At 47.3% G+C, this 16,529-nt stretch overlaps 1 protein-coding gene across 7 annotated transcripts in view; it reads left to right on the top strand.

Annotated features, from left to right (window-relative positions):
* Positions 1 to 767: 767 nt before the first annotated feature.
* Positions 768 to 16,529, top strand: part of Sergef (secretion regulating guanine nucleotide exchange factor) — a 267,081-nt gene continuing 251,319 nt past the window's right edge. For all 7 annotated transcript variants that reach the window (XR_001872446.2, XM_029563655.1, XM_017798235.2 and 4 more), the window contains exons 1-5: positions 768 to 859; positions 4,805 to 4,940; positions 7,481 to 7,636; positions 9,648 to 9,742; positions 15,508 to 15,568. Coding sequence is in view for 6 of the 7 variants with exons in the window: in XM_029563655.1 (XP_029419515.1) it covers positions 800 to 859; positions 4,805 to 4,940; positions 7,481 to 7,636; positions 9,648 to 9,742; positions 15,508 to 15,568 (508 nt within the window). In the remaining variant the exon portion in view is untranslated. The remainder of the gene's footprint in view (positions 860 to 4,804; positions 4,941 to 7,480; positions 7,637 to 9,647; positions 9,743 to 15,507; positions 15,569 to 16,529) is intronic.

Genomic DNA, 16,529 nt, shown 5'->3' with positions numbered 1-16,529 from the left:
CTCAAATGTCACAGGCTAGAGGGGGAAAGGTCAGAGCTGCCCTGGCAGGCAGCAACACGGAGTGAGGGGGCGGTGAAAGAAAAAGTGGGCAAAAGTCTGGGCTCCCAGGTGTACAAGGGTGGTGAGGACCTGATATCTGTGTGGGGGGGCCCAGAGTTACCGAATGAATGTTGGATTGTCGCCTTTAATAGGACACCGTCTTCTTCCCCCTTCAATTCCAAATTCCGCTTTCCCCAGTGTGCACCGCCACATGGTACTAGCTAACGCCCACAAGCATCGTGACGGCGTTGATAAAAGCCATATTATATGAAAATCTCTGTCGCGTGAAAGTCATCCAAACAGAAGCTCAGAATTAGGGAGGGCAGTGCCTGGTTTGCGGAGGACAGGGGAGTACAGGGGTGAACAAACGCTATCCCGCCTCATGCCGTCTGGGCCAGGGGGGTAGTGAGCGTCCACAGCCACACAGGTTCCCAAATGCACACCAAAGCAGATCAGGGCAGATCCGGGAAGACACTGGGCAGGGGCCTTTCCCACCCCTAGGGCGCAGCTCCCTTTCCCACCGTAGTGCAGCATCCCCGCCTGATGCTCCTCTGGGCAGCGTGGAACTCGTGGAGGGCTTTCCTTACAAGCGAGCATAGCGCACGGGTGCGGAATTATCGCTGGAGATCCACAGTGAGCGCAGGGAGAGGCTCGGCTGGGAAGCCGCCAGGCCCTGCAGTGCTCCCCGCGCCCCGCCTCCAGCTTCAGCCGAGGCCCCGCCCCCGCCAGCCCCTCCCGGAAGCGCCCTCCAAGCGAGTGCATGGAGCGCCAGCCGAGCGCCCCGGAGTCTGTTCTCGCCTCGGCAGCGCTCTTCGCCTGGGTACGTGGCTCCGCCCCCGGCCTCGGGGAGCAACTCCGGGGCGCGGAGACCCGGGAGCTCCCGGCTTCGGCGTGGGCGGCCGGGGAGCCGGGAGGCCGAGGCCCAGCCGTCTGGGTCGGAGCAGGATTTCCTGGGCTGGGGCTGGGGCGCCGAGGGGGTGCGGGGGAGGATGGGGAGCGGGGGGAGGGTCTTCCCGGGATCTTAGCTGTGCGCGGAGGACCCGGGGGATGGAGGCGTTCTGGGAGGACCCTTCCTCCAGGGCATGGCGTCTGCTTGGCATGCGCTGCCGGCCGGCGAGCTCCTGGGAGGACGGCGGAGAAGTGCTCGTCTGGTCCGGAGCCCGTGGGGCCACCTGTCACCCCGCCTTCCGGTGCTTGGAAGACCGGGGCCCTTCCCGAGCGCTGCCACCCTGGGGCGCATCCTCTGGATGTGAGGCCTGTGCTGAGGGGCGCGAGGCACAGACCCTGCGTGCTGGCTGATACTCTGCTGCCACCGGATCTGGCCTGCGTGGGGGGGGGGCGTGGGAGTCCGGGCTGGCGTGGATTGGACGCGAGCTTTGAGAGAGCTGGGGTCGTGGCTCCGTGTTACTGGGGGAGCGGGGGCTTTGTGCACAGGAACGAGGGGGCTTGCGTGGGAGCCAGCAGGTGTTGGGTCTGATGGGTCTCAGAATCAAGCACCGTAACTGTAATGAAATGTATGATTTGCTAACGTCAGTCTCCTTGGTTGCTGCGTAAGCGTTGCGAGGGTGGGCTCTGAGCCTGTGGCGCTCACATTGTCTGCTGGTGACTGGCGTGGTGTAGATCCCCGGCAAGTACTTGTTGACTGAAGAATGAGTGAATGAATGAGAACCTGTGTGCACAGCCATGTACTTATGTTTGGAGATACACAGATGTCCAGTTCCAAGATTTCTGCCGAAATCAGCACTTACAGACTAATTTAAATAAAAGTAATATCAGCACACACCCTGCACTTGTTGAGTGTAATGCTGAGTCTGGCAGAAGGGAGCGCGTGTGGTGGACACCCCACGTCCCCCCACCCCCCAGGTTGAGACTGGAGTCTTTCTGGACTGAGGGAACATGTCTGGCAGGAAAAGCCTTGCAGATGTGGCCTTGAATGTATTGAGACAGAAGTAAGAGTTAAACTTTACCCTCCCGAGGTCTGCTGGGCTAGTCTTGCCACCGCATAACCTGCTGGCCTGTATTAGATGGCTTGGGTTGCCATGACAAAGTACCACAGAGAGGGAGCTTAAACAATAGAAATTTATTTTCTCTCGGTTCTGGAGGCTGCAAGTCCAAGATAAAGGTGTGGCGACTGTGGTTTCTCTGAGGCCTCTGGTGGCTGTTTCTGTATTTGTTAGCAACCTTGGTGGCTCTCAGGAAGAGACCAGACATACTGGATTAGGGCCTCACCTTTATCGTCCATCATTTAACCTTAATTACCTCTTTAAAGGCCATGTCTTCAAATACAGTCATAGTCTGATGTGCCAGAGCTTAGGACTTTGATATATGAATTTTGGGGGAGCAGAGTTCAGTCTGTGTGTGTGTGTGTGTGTGTGTGTGTGTGTGTGTGTGTTTGCATGCATATGTGTGTGTATGGTGTGTCTGGATCGTACATAAAGACAGTATACACAGTTTTAATAGGGTCTATTTTCTTTCATGTGGCTGTATCCTGGATTTAGGGACTCTTACATTATAAAGATTGGTACATAGCCTGGACCTAGGAATACTCTTGCCCCGCTTCTGAAAACCTTGTGATGCCACCGACATCTCAGAGCCAGTGCACATGCACTGTGCAGTGTTTCATTTGAATCTTAAGGGTGGGGATTTGTACTGTCTGATGTCCACATCCCTGGCCAGCGCAGTTTCAGGAGAATAGCTGTGAGCCAGACTTAAGTCCCTTCCCTCATGGTGTTGGCATTCTAGTAGGGAGACAGTCAGGTAAACAATACATATTGTGATGCCACAGAGTAAGAGGAAGGCAGGTGGATAAAGTGATGGGGCTGAGTAATATTCTAGAATCACACAGCTTAACCTCTGGGCTGATTCACCATACATCCTTATCTTCTTATGGACATAAAGGTCTAATGAAAGAAAGAGGCATCTAACTTGTTACCTATCCAGCTATGTGACTCTGGAGTGTTGCTTAGCCTCCCCAAGCCTCAGTTTCCTCATCTGTAAAATGAGAGCAGTGATGCCCTTCTTAATTGTGAGCATTAAAAGTGACTGTCCCATACTAGGGGAGCACTGGTAACTGGACCTCCCTGTGCCCCGGCTGTAGTTTATTCCTCTGTCTTGGAGTGGTGCAGCCCAGGATGGTGGGAAATACACAAGAGGGAGGAGGATTTTTCCAATGAATGTTCTGCATTCATGTCTTGCAGTTATTTTAAATCACTTGTTTTTATCCAGGTGTCCTCAAAAACAGCTTTTTAAAGGCTTCTCCATGTCCTCCTGGCTTGGGAATAGGTACTAAAAGAATTTTAAGAATTTCTGACGTAAACTTACTGGGAATAAGGCTACTTACAGTCTCTGTTTGCTATGCCAAGTCTTATTTGTAATCTGTTTTTTGTTCTTGTTGTTTGTTTTTTTTGGAGACGGGTCTCCCTGTAGCCATGGCTGGCCTGGAGCTCGATATATAGACCAAGCTGGCCTCAATCTTGCAAGATCCACCTGCCTCTGATGGCTGAGTGGTGAGATTTAAGGTGTGTGCCACCTTGCCTGGCCGTACTTATTTCTTTTGGTGCAGAAATGTTACTGTTTTACTTACAGGGTGTTGCTCTTGTCCTTGCAGCAGTCTGTATGAATGAATTGCTTTCCCTCCCAAAATCTATAAAATTCTGAGTTTGAAGTACATTTAACAGCAAAGATTTCAGATTCGAGATTGAACCTAGGAAATTCCGCATGCTAGACAGGTGTTCTATTTCTCAGCGATACCACATACCTGTAGTAAAGAGTTGGATAGTGTTGTAACCACAATATATCGTCTACAGGGGAGATTTGAATCTTGGAATTGCAAAGCCTTGTACTTGGAAAGGCTGTTTAGAGAGCTCTGCCAATACGGTTTGCTGGATAAACGAAATGATGCTTCTTGTTAGAGGCGTGTAACAGCCTTAGATAACTGAATAAACACAGAAAATCATTGCTGGTTTCCCAGTGAGGATGTAGGGAGGTGGGGCAAAACCTAATTCCAGAATGGTTGCTGCTGCCCTGTCCCCCATTTGCCTCTCATTTTTCTTTCCTAAACCTCTCGTTAATTAGCTTTTATCAGGAGGAATCCCTGGGCTGATTCCCAAAGGCAGTTTATGGGATTTGACGTGGTTAGTTTTTATTGTCAATCTGACACAACCTACAGTCACCTGGGAAGAACTGAAAAATTGCCTCAATCACATTGGCCTGTGGCCATATCTGTGAGAGATTTCTTGATCAGTGATTGATATGGAGGGCCCAGCCCACCGGTAGGCACCCTGCTCAGGCAGGTGGGCCTGGGCTGTATAAGAAAGCTAGCCGAGCAGGCCACAGGGCTAGGCAGTAAGCAGTGCTCCTCCATGATTCCTGCGTTGGCTCCTGCCCTGACTTCCCTCACTGTGGACCTGGAAATAAATAAATCTTTCCTCCCCTAAGTTGCATTTGGTCATTTTTAAAAAAATCACAGCAACAACAACAACAACAAAAAACCAGGACATGGTACATTGACAGGAAAAAGGTGAGGCCTGTGGTTGGCTAAGTTGTGGATGCAAAATATTCCTCTGAAACAGAAGTGGTAGTGCTCATGGGATGGGGTGGGCTTCCTGGTGTGGGTTGTGTTTAACAGCATCCTAAGAACAAGTATATGAACGGTCGCTGCCGTGGCTCTGGGAATTGTTGGATGGGGGAGACCTTTAGGTAATAGATGCTGACATCTGGGCTCTCACTTTTTTTTTTTTCCATCTTTGGTTTATTTCATCCCCAGGGTGCAAATAGCTATGGGCAACTTGGCCTTGGTCATAAGGAAGATGTGCTGCTGCCCCAGCCACTGGCTGACTTCTGTAATCCTGGGAGTATCAAGAGCCTTACAGGAGGAGGGGGCCACTCTGCAGCTGTCACAGGTAATTTCCTCCGAAAGGATAGCCACTCATTTTTGTATTGTGATGTTTTCCACTTGGATGTTATCTTGCCATCTTTAAAGGTATTTCTCAGAGCAACATTTAATATTATTTACTTTTAATTTTTATTATTTTTAAGAGAGTGAGTGTGTGTGTGTGTGTGTGTGTGTGTGTGTGTACCTAGTGTAGAAGTCGGAGGAAGCCAGAGGTATTGGATTCTCCTGGAACGCGAGTTGTAGGTGGTTGTGAGCCATCTGATGTGGGTGCTGGAAATTGAAGCCAGATTACTATTAGAGAATCCTAGATTGTCAGAATTTTGGAGATATGTGAGTCCCCGTCCCCTCCCTTTCCCCTTCCCTTTTTTTCTCCCTCTCCTTTCCCTCCTCCAAATTCACAAGGCAAATTGGTGTTAGAACTTCAGTCATCAGTATTACTGTTACATTATATTACATCTGAGTTTAAAGTCTTTGTTATTAGATGGAATACTCCTTGAGATCCAGAACCTGGTCTTTATATTTTTCCCCTTCCAGTACCCAGGAACTACATGTACATCCGCATAGGAAAGGACTGCATGTTGCATCTGGTTAAGAATGTGGGCTCTAGCCAGGCCTGGTGGCGCACACCTTTAATCCCAGCACTTGGGAGACAGAGGCAGGCGGATCTTTGTGAGCTCAAGGCCAGCCTGGTCTCCTCTTTTTTTTTTTTTTTTTTTTTTTTTTTTAAAAAAAAAAAAAAAAAAAAAAAAAAAAAAAAAGAGCTCTGGACTCAAACTCCCTCGGTTAAGGGGCCAGTAATTAGTTATGTGGCTTTGACAAATAATCCTTATGTCTCAGTGTTTTAGTTTCATTCCTGTTGCTGTGATAAAATACCCTGAGTAAAAGCAGCTGAGAGAGAAAGGGGTTACTTGACTTATAAGTCTACTGTGGGGAAGTCAAGCAGGAACTTACAGCATCACATCACATCTATATCAAAGAGAGAAATAAAGGCATCCTTGTTTGCTTGCTGACATGATCAGTGGCTTCCGTTGTCAACTTGATATACCTGGGAAGAGGGAACCGAGATTGGAGAATTGTGTCTTATCAGGTTGGCCCGTGTCTGTGTCTCTGGGGGGTTTTCTTAATTATTGAGTGATGTGGGAGGGGGGCAGCCTTGAGCTGTGGATGGTGCCACCCTTGGGCTGATGGTCCTGGATTGTGTAAGAAAGCAGGCTGAGCACAGACCAGGGGAGCAAGCCAGTAAGCAGCGTTCCTCCATGGCCTGTGCTCCAGCTCCTGCTTCCACGTTCCTGTTCTGGCTTCTCTCACGGATGAACTATGGTTGAGATGTATAAGCCAAATAAACCCTTTCCTCCCAAAGTTGGTTTTGGTCAGTCTTATCACAGCAATAGAAAGCTAAGTAGGATGTTTGCTGTTCATGCTCGGCTAACTTTCTTCATTCTTAACAGTTCAGGGCCCATCCCATGAAATGGTGCTGCCCACGGTCAGAGTGGGCCTTTCTACCTCCATTAATAATTAAGATAATCCCACAGTCATGCCCACAGGCTGACCTAATCTAGATAATTCCTCATTAAGACTCTTCTAGATGATTCCAGGTTGTGTCAAATTGTTCTGTCTTTTCTTTTGCTGCAACAAACACCCTGACCAAAAGCAGCTTGGGGAGGAAAGCATTGATTCATGTACAGATTGCTGTCCGTCATCATGGACGCCAAGGCAGGCAGTGAAGGAAGGAGCTTGAAGTGAAAAACACAGAGGCACGCTGCTTACTGGCGTGCTCAGTGGGCTTGCTTACACAGCCCAGGCCCACCTGCCTGGAATGGTACTGCCCACAGTGGGCTGGGTCCTCCCACATCAGTCATCAAGACAGTTCCCTACGGACAGGCCCATAGTCCAGTCTGAGGGAAGCAATTTTTCAATTGATAGTCCCTCTTCCCAGGCGTCTGTAGTTTGTGACAAGTTGACGGTTCAGACTGGCCTGCATACTCAGTTTCCTCATCTGTGCTGTGGTAAGGAGAGTCAGGTGTTCTCAGGGCTACATTAGGCCTTTTATGCATCTTAATTGCTCCTGTCTTCATGAACCCCTCCCTTCCTTTAGAAAGAAATGCTAAAAATTACTTTTACAACCATACTGGTATAAAGGATAGATTTTATATTATATATGAATTATTATTAAATTTAAAAATCATTTTAAAATTGTTTAAAATTAAGTCATGCTCATGGACTTCTGAGAGTATTTTGGACCCTAGACACTGTACCCCATATGTCCAGCTCTTAGGACAGTTCTTGGCTCATTCTGGGTGTTGAATCACTGTTGATTTTCTTGTTACAGAGGCAGCCCCATTTGTTGATGTACTGGCCCCTGGATGTTGGGATTTGAGACCGTTAACTTGATGTTTTTGGTTCTAGAACTATTATCATGCATTGGTTGTTGACATATGGTTGGGTGAGATGTTGTTTGTCTGTGACTCCAGATACCTGGTGATAACTTTTCCTGGCTTTGGCAACTGTGACCTCCTGTACTGTCACTGGAACCTTTCTGTTTTGCAGATGGAGGAGGCCTTTTTGTTTGTGGCCTGAATAAAGATGGTCAGTTGGGGCTTGGTCACACAGAAGATGTTCTGTGTTTCACTGTCTGCAAGCCTCTCCTGGGTTGTCCCATCCGACAGGTGGCCTGTGGCTGGGATTTTACCATCATGCTCACAGGTAAGTTCACTGATGGTGTTTATCACCACCAAGGCTTTGTGCAAAAGCTGTAGTGTGGTGGGGACTTCCCATTAAATGAAAGACTGTGCTTTTTTAAAAAAATTTTTTATTTTATGTGTATGTGTGTATTGCCTGCATGTAGGTAAGTGCACCTATGTCATGTAGTGCCTGTGGAGATCAGAAGAGGCTGTTGGATCCCCTGGGACTGGAGTTATAGACAGTTGTTAGCTGCCATGTGGATGTCGGGATTCGAACCTGGGTCTTCTGCAAGAACAACCAGTGTTCTTAACTGCTGAGCCATCTCTCCAGCCCCGAAAGCTTATGCTTTTAACAACACAAGCATTCTCTCTGGCCATGTAGGGACATTGCAGAGCACTTTTTACAAGGAGAGTTATAACTATAAAAGAGATCAGACTGGGATATATTTGCCAGAGACTGAGGGATAGTCTAGATTACTCTGGGTGACTGTTTCTTGTCCCAGAAGTTCATGAGAGCTGTGTATTTGGTCTAGCTCACTGGGAGGGAAGCGTTATTATGGGTCATGTGCTAGGAAGTATGAGGAGGTACAGATTGCACAGCAGTGGGGGCAGCTTTTTTTTTTTTTTTTTACCATGAGGGACTTTTGGGGTCGCAGTGTTGACGATCAAACTCAGGTTCTCAAATGTGCTAGGCAAGGGCTCTGCCACTGAGTTATTTCCCTGTCTCCCCTTAGAACCATGGTTGGCATGAAGGTTTTGGTCTCTGAAGGCAGGTAGCAGAATGGGGTGGAGGGATGTGGTTAAAGGGTTGCCGGAACAATGCTCTTGGGAGCAGCTGGTGGGAGTTACATGGCCAGCTAATTTCTCCTTCAGCTTTGTCCTTTCTAGCTGACCATTCTGGATTTAAAGGACAGCTTTAGTTTCTTCTTTTTTTTTTTTTTTTAGAATATTTTATTTATTATTTTTTTTTTATGTGTGTGCATGTATTGCCTGCATGTAGGTAAGTGCACCCATGCGTGCAATGCCTGCAGAGGACAGAAGAGGCTGTCAGATCCCTTGGAACTGGAGTACGGACAGTTGTTAGCTGCCATGTGGGTCCTGGATTCGAACCCGGATCTTCTGCAAGAACAGTTAGTGTTCTTAACTGCTGAGCCATCTCTCCAGCCCCATCTTTAGTTTCTTACATAAGTCCTGAGTTTTTAAATTTGTGCCTCCTCTAATTGTTCTTCCTCTGTTGCCCTGTGTCGCATTTCCCACACTCCCTGTACTTTTCTTTGTAGCAATACTGAACAGTTCCTGCTCTTCTCTCTGCCTGGAATCACCCTGCTGTCCATCTCATGAACTCTTACGTTGTATTTTAAATAGTTACCACCTATCATCAGTGAGGTGCTTACTGTGGGCCTATGTTAGGGTTGCACGAGGCAGAAGAGCACTGTTTCCCATCCTATTTGGAGCCAGGTGTGAGGAAGGCACAGAGCAGCCAGAGTTGGAGATCGGACTTAAGATTTTTTATAGATAAAGATTAGGTTGGAGGACAGGGTTAATAATAAAGCCATTATTAACATTACTCTGGTCCAAAGTTACCATCAAACTCTAGACCTTCACACAAGGGAAACCTTTACTGTGCCGGCCCTATTATGTCCTGTCCCTTTCCCCAAACTCATCAGTTGGCTGCATGGAGGAGGGGCAGGGAGGAAGGCCTGGAGTGTTAAGATGCAATACAGAGTCTGTTGCATGGAAACATGGGAAGTGGGGAATGAGTATCCTCTCACCCCAACACCATGTTAAATGCTAAATGCTCTGCACAGGTGATCTGCCATTAAGACATGGTGCGGTAGATACTCTGTGTGGAATGCTTAGTTTGGTGCCTTGTGCTTTCATCCCTGCAGGGATGAAAGGAAGGAAGCGACCACAAGGCTTTGAGGCTCAGGATCTCTGCTACCTCCTCATCCCATTACACCCCTCAGCATTTACCTGTTGGTCACAGATGTCTTACTTCTTAGATTTATAACCTCAGTGCTTGTATTTTGCAGAAAAAGGCCAAGTTCTATCATGTGGATCCAATGCCTTTGGACAGTTAGGAGTTCCGAATGGGCCTCGAAGATGTGTGGTCCCCCAGGTTGTTGAGGTGAGGACATCTCAGTTTTAGCTTGTCCTGTCCTGCTCGATTTCCCTATCCACAATAAAAGGCCAGCCAGGTTGTAGAGTTTGAATTGAAGATAGGTCCTTCTGGGAGAAATCAATTTGAGGATATCAGTGTTAGGCATAGAAACCTGTTACCATATGATAGGTAAAAGTAGGTGATGGATGAATCTGGTTGATTGGGAGAAAGCACCAGGACACAGATAAAACTCCAGCGGAACAGAGTTTATTAGCAAAGGAACACATGGGACAGATTCCCTTCCGGGCAGGGAAAATGTCTGCCCGGGTCGTGAGCTGGGGTCTTTTATAGGGGGAGGCTTCTGGGGGGTGCAGAAGGTGGGAAGATATATATATTTTTAAAGTTTGTGGGGTCGGGGGTAGCGGGAGAATGGGACTGTTAAAACCAGCTCCCTTCTGTCTGTCAGCCAGGATCTGGGTCAGGAAGGGTTTGTTTTGTCCTTTTGTCCTCTTAAGATAAGGGAAAAATTGCTGGGCTGAAGCTGCTCCTGAAGTCTGTGGTTAAAAGGTGGAATTTTGTCTTGGGAGATCAAAGGAAAAGCAAGCTGTCTTTTAGAAGAGTCTACTTCTCTTGACTTTAAAGACCAGGGTGCTTATCAACTCGGTTCCCTTTTCTCAGGGGGCTTGTGAGGTCTGTGAGGCCCTGTTGGTAAGGGGGTGGGACTATCTGAATCTTAACACCATACACATCGTGAAGTTGTGTAAACTACGTACACCAGAGATGCTTCGCATTTTGAGATAGTAACCGTGGGAACGTGTTAACAGATCCAAGTAGGTGTGATTTGCCCGAAGACACTAAGCTCAGGGGCCGGACAGATGGCTCATGGGTGAGATGGCTTGCTGTGTAAGCTTGAAGACCTCACTTTGAATCCCTAGAAGCACTTCCACTAGCTACACCATAGTTCCAGTGATCCTGTGGAAATGGGAGGCTGAGACAGGACAATCCCAGAAAAGTGTAGGCCTGGGAGAAGTGTGAGGGCCCATCTCAAACCAGGCCAGAAGGGGGCACCAGCATCTGGAGTTGTCCTCAAACCTCACATACATGTGATGCCATGTGCTTGCACATACACATGTGGATCCACATCACACAAACATATATGCTATACATATGTGCACACAGTGATTTAAAAAAAGATATTAAGTTTGGCAAATGGTACAGCCTAGTGCTGTCCAGCAGAAATATGTGATTAAAATTTTTCTCATAGTTCCAGTAAAAAGAAAAGAAATAGCTGGAATTCATGTTTTTGTTTTGAGACAGGGTCTTAATATGTAGCCCTGGCTGGCATGAACTCACTGTATAGAACAGGCTGTCCTCAAACTCAGAGATCTGCCTGCCTCTGCCACTCAAGTGCTGGGATTGAAGGTGTGCTGTCATCACTCCCAGCTTGAAATGAACTTTTAAACAACAGCTCTATTGAGATGCAATTCAGATGCATGAAGTCACCGTTTTGTAAGGCCTTCTTGAGTGTTTCCATGTGTTCTCAGAGAAGGCCGTGTCCTCATGATCAAAGTCTGGAGAGACCCCAGAGCACTTGCTTCCCATATTCCCTCCCCCAGACCCTGGTGACTACTAGGCGACTTCCTGTGGATTTGTGTATTCCAGGCAGTATCTTCAAGTTTTATGCAGGCAGCATGTAGGTGAAAGTAATTTGAACCACTTTTTTTTTTTGAGTCTCTTAGGTCGCCTAGTCTGTCCTTGAACTTGTTATGTAGCTAATGCTGATCTTGAACTCTTAATCTTCCTGCCTCTGATGCCCATGCTGGGATTACAGGTGTGTGCCACTGTACCTAGTTTAGCTTTAGCAACTTTTAAGCTAATTTAGTATATACAGACTATTATATATATTAATATAAATACAACATTTATGAATGAGATATTTCCGATTTTTTATTTTATGCTAAAGCTCATTTTACTTATGGCTCTTTGAATCTTCCCACACTAAGTGTTCCATAGCCACAGGCAACTAGGGACCACATTAGAGAGCATGGTGTGAGGAGGACTCTTGGCTTTAGTTCGGAGCTCTTTTCGTGACATTATTCAGCACAGGTTTGTGAAGTTTATATTGTAAGTGGTCCAGATAGGAATAAGGGAGGAATTTTTCAAGAAATATGTTGAAATCCAGAAGGAATTGCCCTGCCCAAGCTTCCTCCAAGCTGTTTAACTTCCCTAAACTTTGATTAGGAGTGGGAGATGCAGTTTCTTCAGAGAGTTTGGGTCTGGCCCTGCCATCCTGTGTAGTTCAGTTGCTGGCCCGTGGGGTGTGATTTGGGGGCAGTGGTTCCCAGTATGCACACAAGTCTGGTTCTACAGAGCCCTAGGTCCCAGCTGTAGAAGGTGTTGTAACTCCCAGTTGCAAATAGGTGGCCTCGTAAGAACCTACATATAAGTTATAATTAATTTAGCCTAATTATAATTCACATAATTAAGGAAGATAGGAAGGAACAATACTAAAATATATTGGATGATAGAATCAGGAACTAGAAATCTTTAGATGGGCTGTATCCTATATAGCAATGGAAAGAATGTACCAGAGTGAGAAACCCTTCATTTATTTAATGACAGCTGTACTGTGTGGGCACCATTCCTAGGTGGTCAGGACATAGGTGGTTAAGACCTGCCTTAGCACCTGAGGGATTTATAATTTAGTGGTACATATTCTTGAATGTGGTGTCCTGTTCAAATCATGACAGATGCTCATAATCACGGGAAGGAGGTGTGAACTCATCTAGGGGAGGGAAGGCCTTAGAGTTGAGTCGAGGTTTCCTTGGCTTGGGATACAGAGCGGTACCAAAGAGGACCCTTCTAGGCCAAAGGAATAGTGCGGCACACGCTCGGAAGCATAGACAAGAGGCTTCGGGTGCTGCCAGTAGTTTAGCCCTGTTGGATTATAAGGGAGAGTTGGAAGTACCAGGGTGGGGTGGGTGGGGTTGGAGAGTTAGGATCCTAGACTGTGGCACAAGGTAAGAACACACAGAGGCCGTCCTGGCCCTTCGTTATTTTTAGAAACAAGAAAGAAAGGAAGGAAGTTTAAAGGACCATATACTCAAATTGAACCAGCAGTCAGATTTGATTTTTTCCAGAGGCTGATGTGACTGGAGAGTCCAGTCTCTAGAAGGGAAGCCAGAGTTCTGTGCTTGGTGCTGGTCAGGCTGCATCTGGTAGGCTGTGTTCTCCTGTGGCCTGCTGCATAGGCATAAAGGTCAATAAGACTCACTGCCTTTATTTGCACTGTTCCTTTAAGAGAGATCAAGAGCTAGGGATATAGCTGGGTTGAAAGAATACTGGTCCAGCATGTGCAAAGCCCTGGGTTTGATCTCTAATCCCAGCACTGGGGAGTAAAGGCAGGAGAATTAGAAGTCGAAGGTCATCCTTGGCTACTTAGTTGAGTTTGAAGCCAGCTTGGTATACAGGAGACCGTGGAGAGGCAGGAGGGAGGGGGAGAGGAAGGGAGAGAGAATATGAATGAATGAATGGCTATCCAGAGCACACTCAGAATACTCAGGAGGGAAACCAGGAGGGAGAGGGAATTCTAATAGAGACGCAGTAGTGGCTAGTGGGACTGGGATGTTTGTCTACAGAGATGGGCATTAGTTACCTATTGCAGTGTAACAGTAGCTTAAAGCTGGAAGCAGAGCCCATCATTTCAAGGGTCAGGAATGGGGCCTCTGAGCTGGCCTTTCATGAGGAAGAGACTTAGCTGGAGCAGCATGAAGCCTCTGCAGACTCCATGGGGGTGTAGATCTTTTGCTAAGCTCTTTTGTGGCTTGTGGCTTCTGGAGGGAGGCAGAGTTCCTTACTATGTGGCCTCTCTGTAGGACCCTTCAGACCTGGCAAGCTGGCTTTCCCAAAAGTGTTTTGAGAAAGGAAAATGCCAGGCAGGAAAGCTCAGCCTTCTGTCACCTCACCTCTGACTCACTGGTTGCTTCCTTGTTCTTTTCATCAGAAGTGTGTCACTAAGTCCAGCCCACAGAGGGGAGGGGAGTTAAGCTCTGCATCTTGAAGGGAGTAGTATCAAAGAATTTAAGGACCTATTTTTAAACCGCCGCAAGATGTCTTAGAGAGGACATGACAGCTGTCTTCAAATATTTGGAAAGCTGTGTCAGGAGCTGCAGTAGCTGGGTTTGGCTCACCTAAAGAGAGATGGGAATGTGCCAGGATGCAGGTATCCGGGAGGTGCTGATCCCTGTGCTACTGCAGGTGGGGCTAGGCAGGGGCTGGGTGACCACTTAGGGAAGAGCTTTTAACACTGGGTAGGGATTGGATCAGACCTGGGAAAACTCCCCTGGCTGAATGATGGCTACTGGAGTGCGGCCATGCTCACTCATCATGTAGCTGTTTGATGTTAGGGTGGCAGAGCTGAGCTGTGTGGTGGGAACCATGTGATATTTGGCTGGAGTGGATGACCTTGAAGGTCCCTCCTAGTCCTGAGAGACAGAGGTTAAAAAGTCAATTTTCAGGACTAGGGGATGGCCCAGTGGGTAAGAGTGCTTGCTATGCACTTGAGGACTTGGGTTTGATGCTTCAGAACTTGTAAAAAAAAGCTGGGCATGACTGTGCACCTGTAATCCCAGCACTGAAGGGGTGGGGACAGGCAGGTCTGAAGAGCTTGATGGCCACCCTGCCTACCTGAGCAAGAGCTTCAGGTTCAGTGAGACCCTGCCTCAAGGCTAAAGGAGGGGAGTGGTCACAGGAGACACCCACCATCTTTCTTTGGCCTGCATGAGTTACCACATACTCAAGTGCATGCACACACACATATACACACACCACACATACACATATATACATATACATACATATACACATATACAATACATACACACCACACATACCACACATATACATGGGCACATACATATAGATACGTACACATGCTGACACAAATACACATACATACCACACATGCCCATGCACACACATACACATAGATACATACACATACACTTGGACACATGCAGACAGCATACACATACACACCACAAACCTGCACACATGCACACATACCATACATGTGCATACACACCACACACATACCTGCATACATGCACACATACACATGCATACGTGTCCTATATAGCTTTAGTTGTCAACTTGACACACATGGGTGAAGGAATCACAATTGAAGAATTGCCTCCATTGGACTGGCCTGTGGCCATGTCTGTGGAGCATTTACTTGCTTGTTGAGTGAGGTGGGAGGGGCTTGGGAGGGCCCAGCCCTCTGGGCGGTGCCACCCTGGGTGGGTTGTTCTGTATTGTATAAGAAAGCAGGCTGAGCACAGGACAGGGGAGCAAGCCAGTAAGCAGTGTTCCTCCATGGCCTGTGCTCCAGCCCCTGCCTCCAGGTTCCTGCCCTGAGTTCCCACCTTGGGCTCCCTCAGTGATGGACTGTGACCCGGGAGACGTAAGATAAAATAAACCCTTTTCTCCTCAAGTTGGTTTTGGTCAGTGTTTTAATTACAGCAACAGAAAGCAAACTAGGACAGCACACATACATAGACATGCACACATACATACCACACACATACACAAACACACATGCATATACACATACCACACACAGGATATTTTTGGTCTAGGGATATGTATAGGTATATTTACGGGTGAAATGCTGGGTGGGTGCTTTAACCACTCAGCCATACTGAGGACCCGGCTGCATTGCGTTCAGACATGAGTTAGGTACAGTTTTGCAGGTGGATGATGATGAGACTAAATCCTGTTCTTTCTTTGGACAGGTACTGAGAGAGCAAGTTGTTTGTGTGGCGGCTGGGCTGCGGCATGCCTTAGCCACTACAGGTGAGCATTTGAATTTTATTTCCTAAGTGGCCCCATCTTAAGGAGGTCACAACTTTAGGAGAAAAAAATTTTAAAGAGTATTTTAAAATTTATTTTTATTTTATATGTATGAATGTATTGCCTGCATGTATGTAAGTGCACCCATGTTGTGCAGTGACCACGGAGGCCAGGAGAGGGTGTTGAATCCCCTGGAACTGGAGTTACGGATGGTTGATAGTCACCACGTGGAGGCTGGGAATCAAACCCAGGTCTTCTGCAAGAGCAGCCAGTGTTCTTAACTGGTGAGCCATCTCTCCAGCCTCTTAAAGAGTATTTGAGAGGATCCTGCTGTGTTGTAGTTCCGAGTCACCTGAGTCTTTGACCGGAGGGAGGAAGCCGGCTCTTTTTGTTTACATATAGTGCTGGATTTTCATAATTTGATTCTCTCATTTAGTCCTCATGGTCAAGAAGTGATGGGAGGCAAATTTTTACCCGTCAGGAGTCTGTGAAAATGCTTGTGAGTGAGGTAGAAGAGAGCGAGCAGCTGTCAATCTGGACTTTGCAGTGAACTGTGTTACCTTCCCAGTGGATTGTAATGCCTGTTGACTTAAAAGCCTCAAATGAGCTGTGTTTTGTACTGTGAACAGACCAGCACTTTGTATATGGGGAGGAGAGGGCAGTGGCATTAAGGTAAATAAGACTCTGACCCTCGTTTGAGGGTCCTGAAGTTTAGAAAACAATGATGGATAATATATAGTTCTTTTAAAAAGAGGAGTTGGGGAGATGAGTCAGTAAAATGTTTGCTTTGAAAGCACAAGGATCTGAGTTCAAGTCCCCAGGACCCATGTGTAAGTTGGGTGTGATGGTGTGCACCTGTAATCCTGTAATCTCAGCAGTGTCAAGGTGGGAAGTGGAGGTAGGCGGATCCCTGGATCTCACTGGTTAGCTCGCCTGCTTGGCCAAGCTCCAGACCAATGAAAGC

The sequence above is a fragment of the Nannospalax galili genome, unplaced genomic scaffold (genome assembly GCF_000622305.1).
Source record: "Nannospalax galili isolate Female #2095 unplaced genomic scaffold, S.galili_v1.0 scaffold1857, whole genome shotgun sequence".
NCBI lineage: Eukaryota > Metazoa > Chordata > Mammalia > Rodentia > Spalacidae > Nannospalax > Nannospalax galili.
This window is presented reverse-complemented; position numbering and strand designations above follow the sequence as displayed.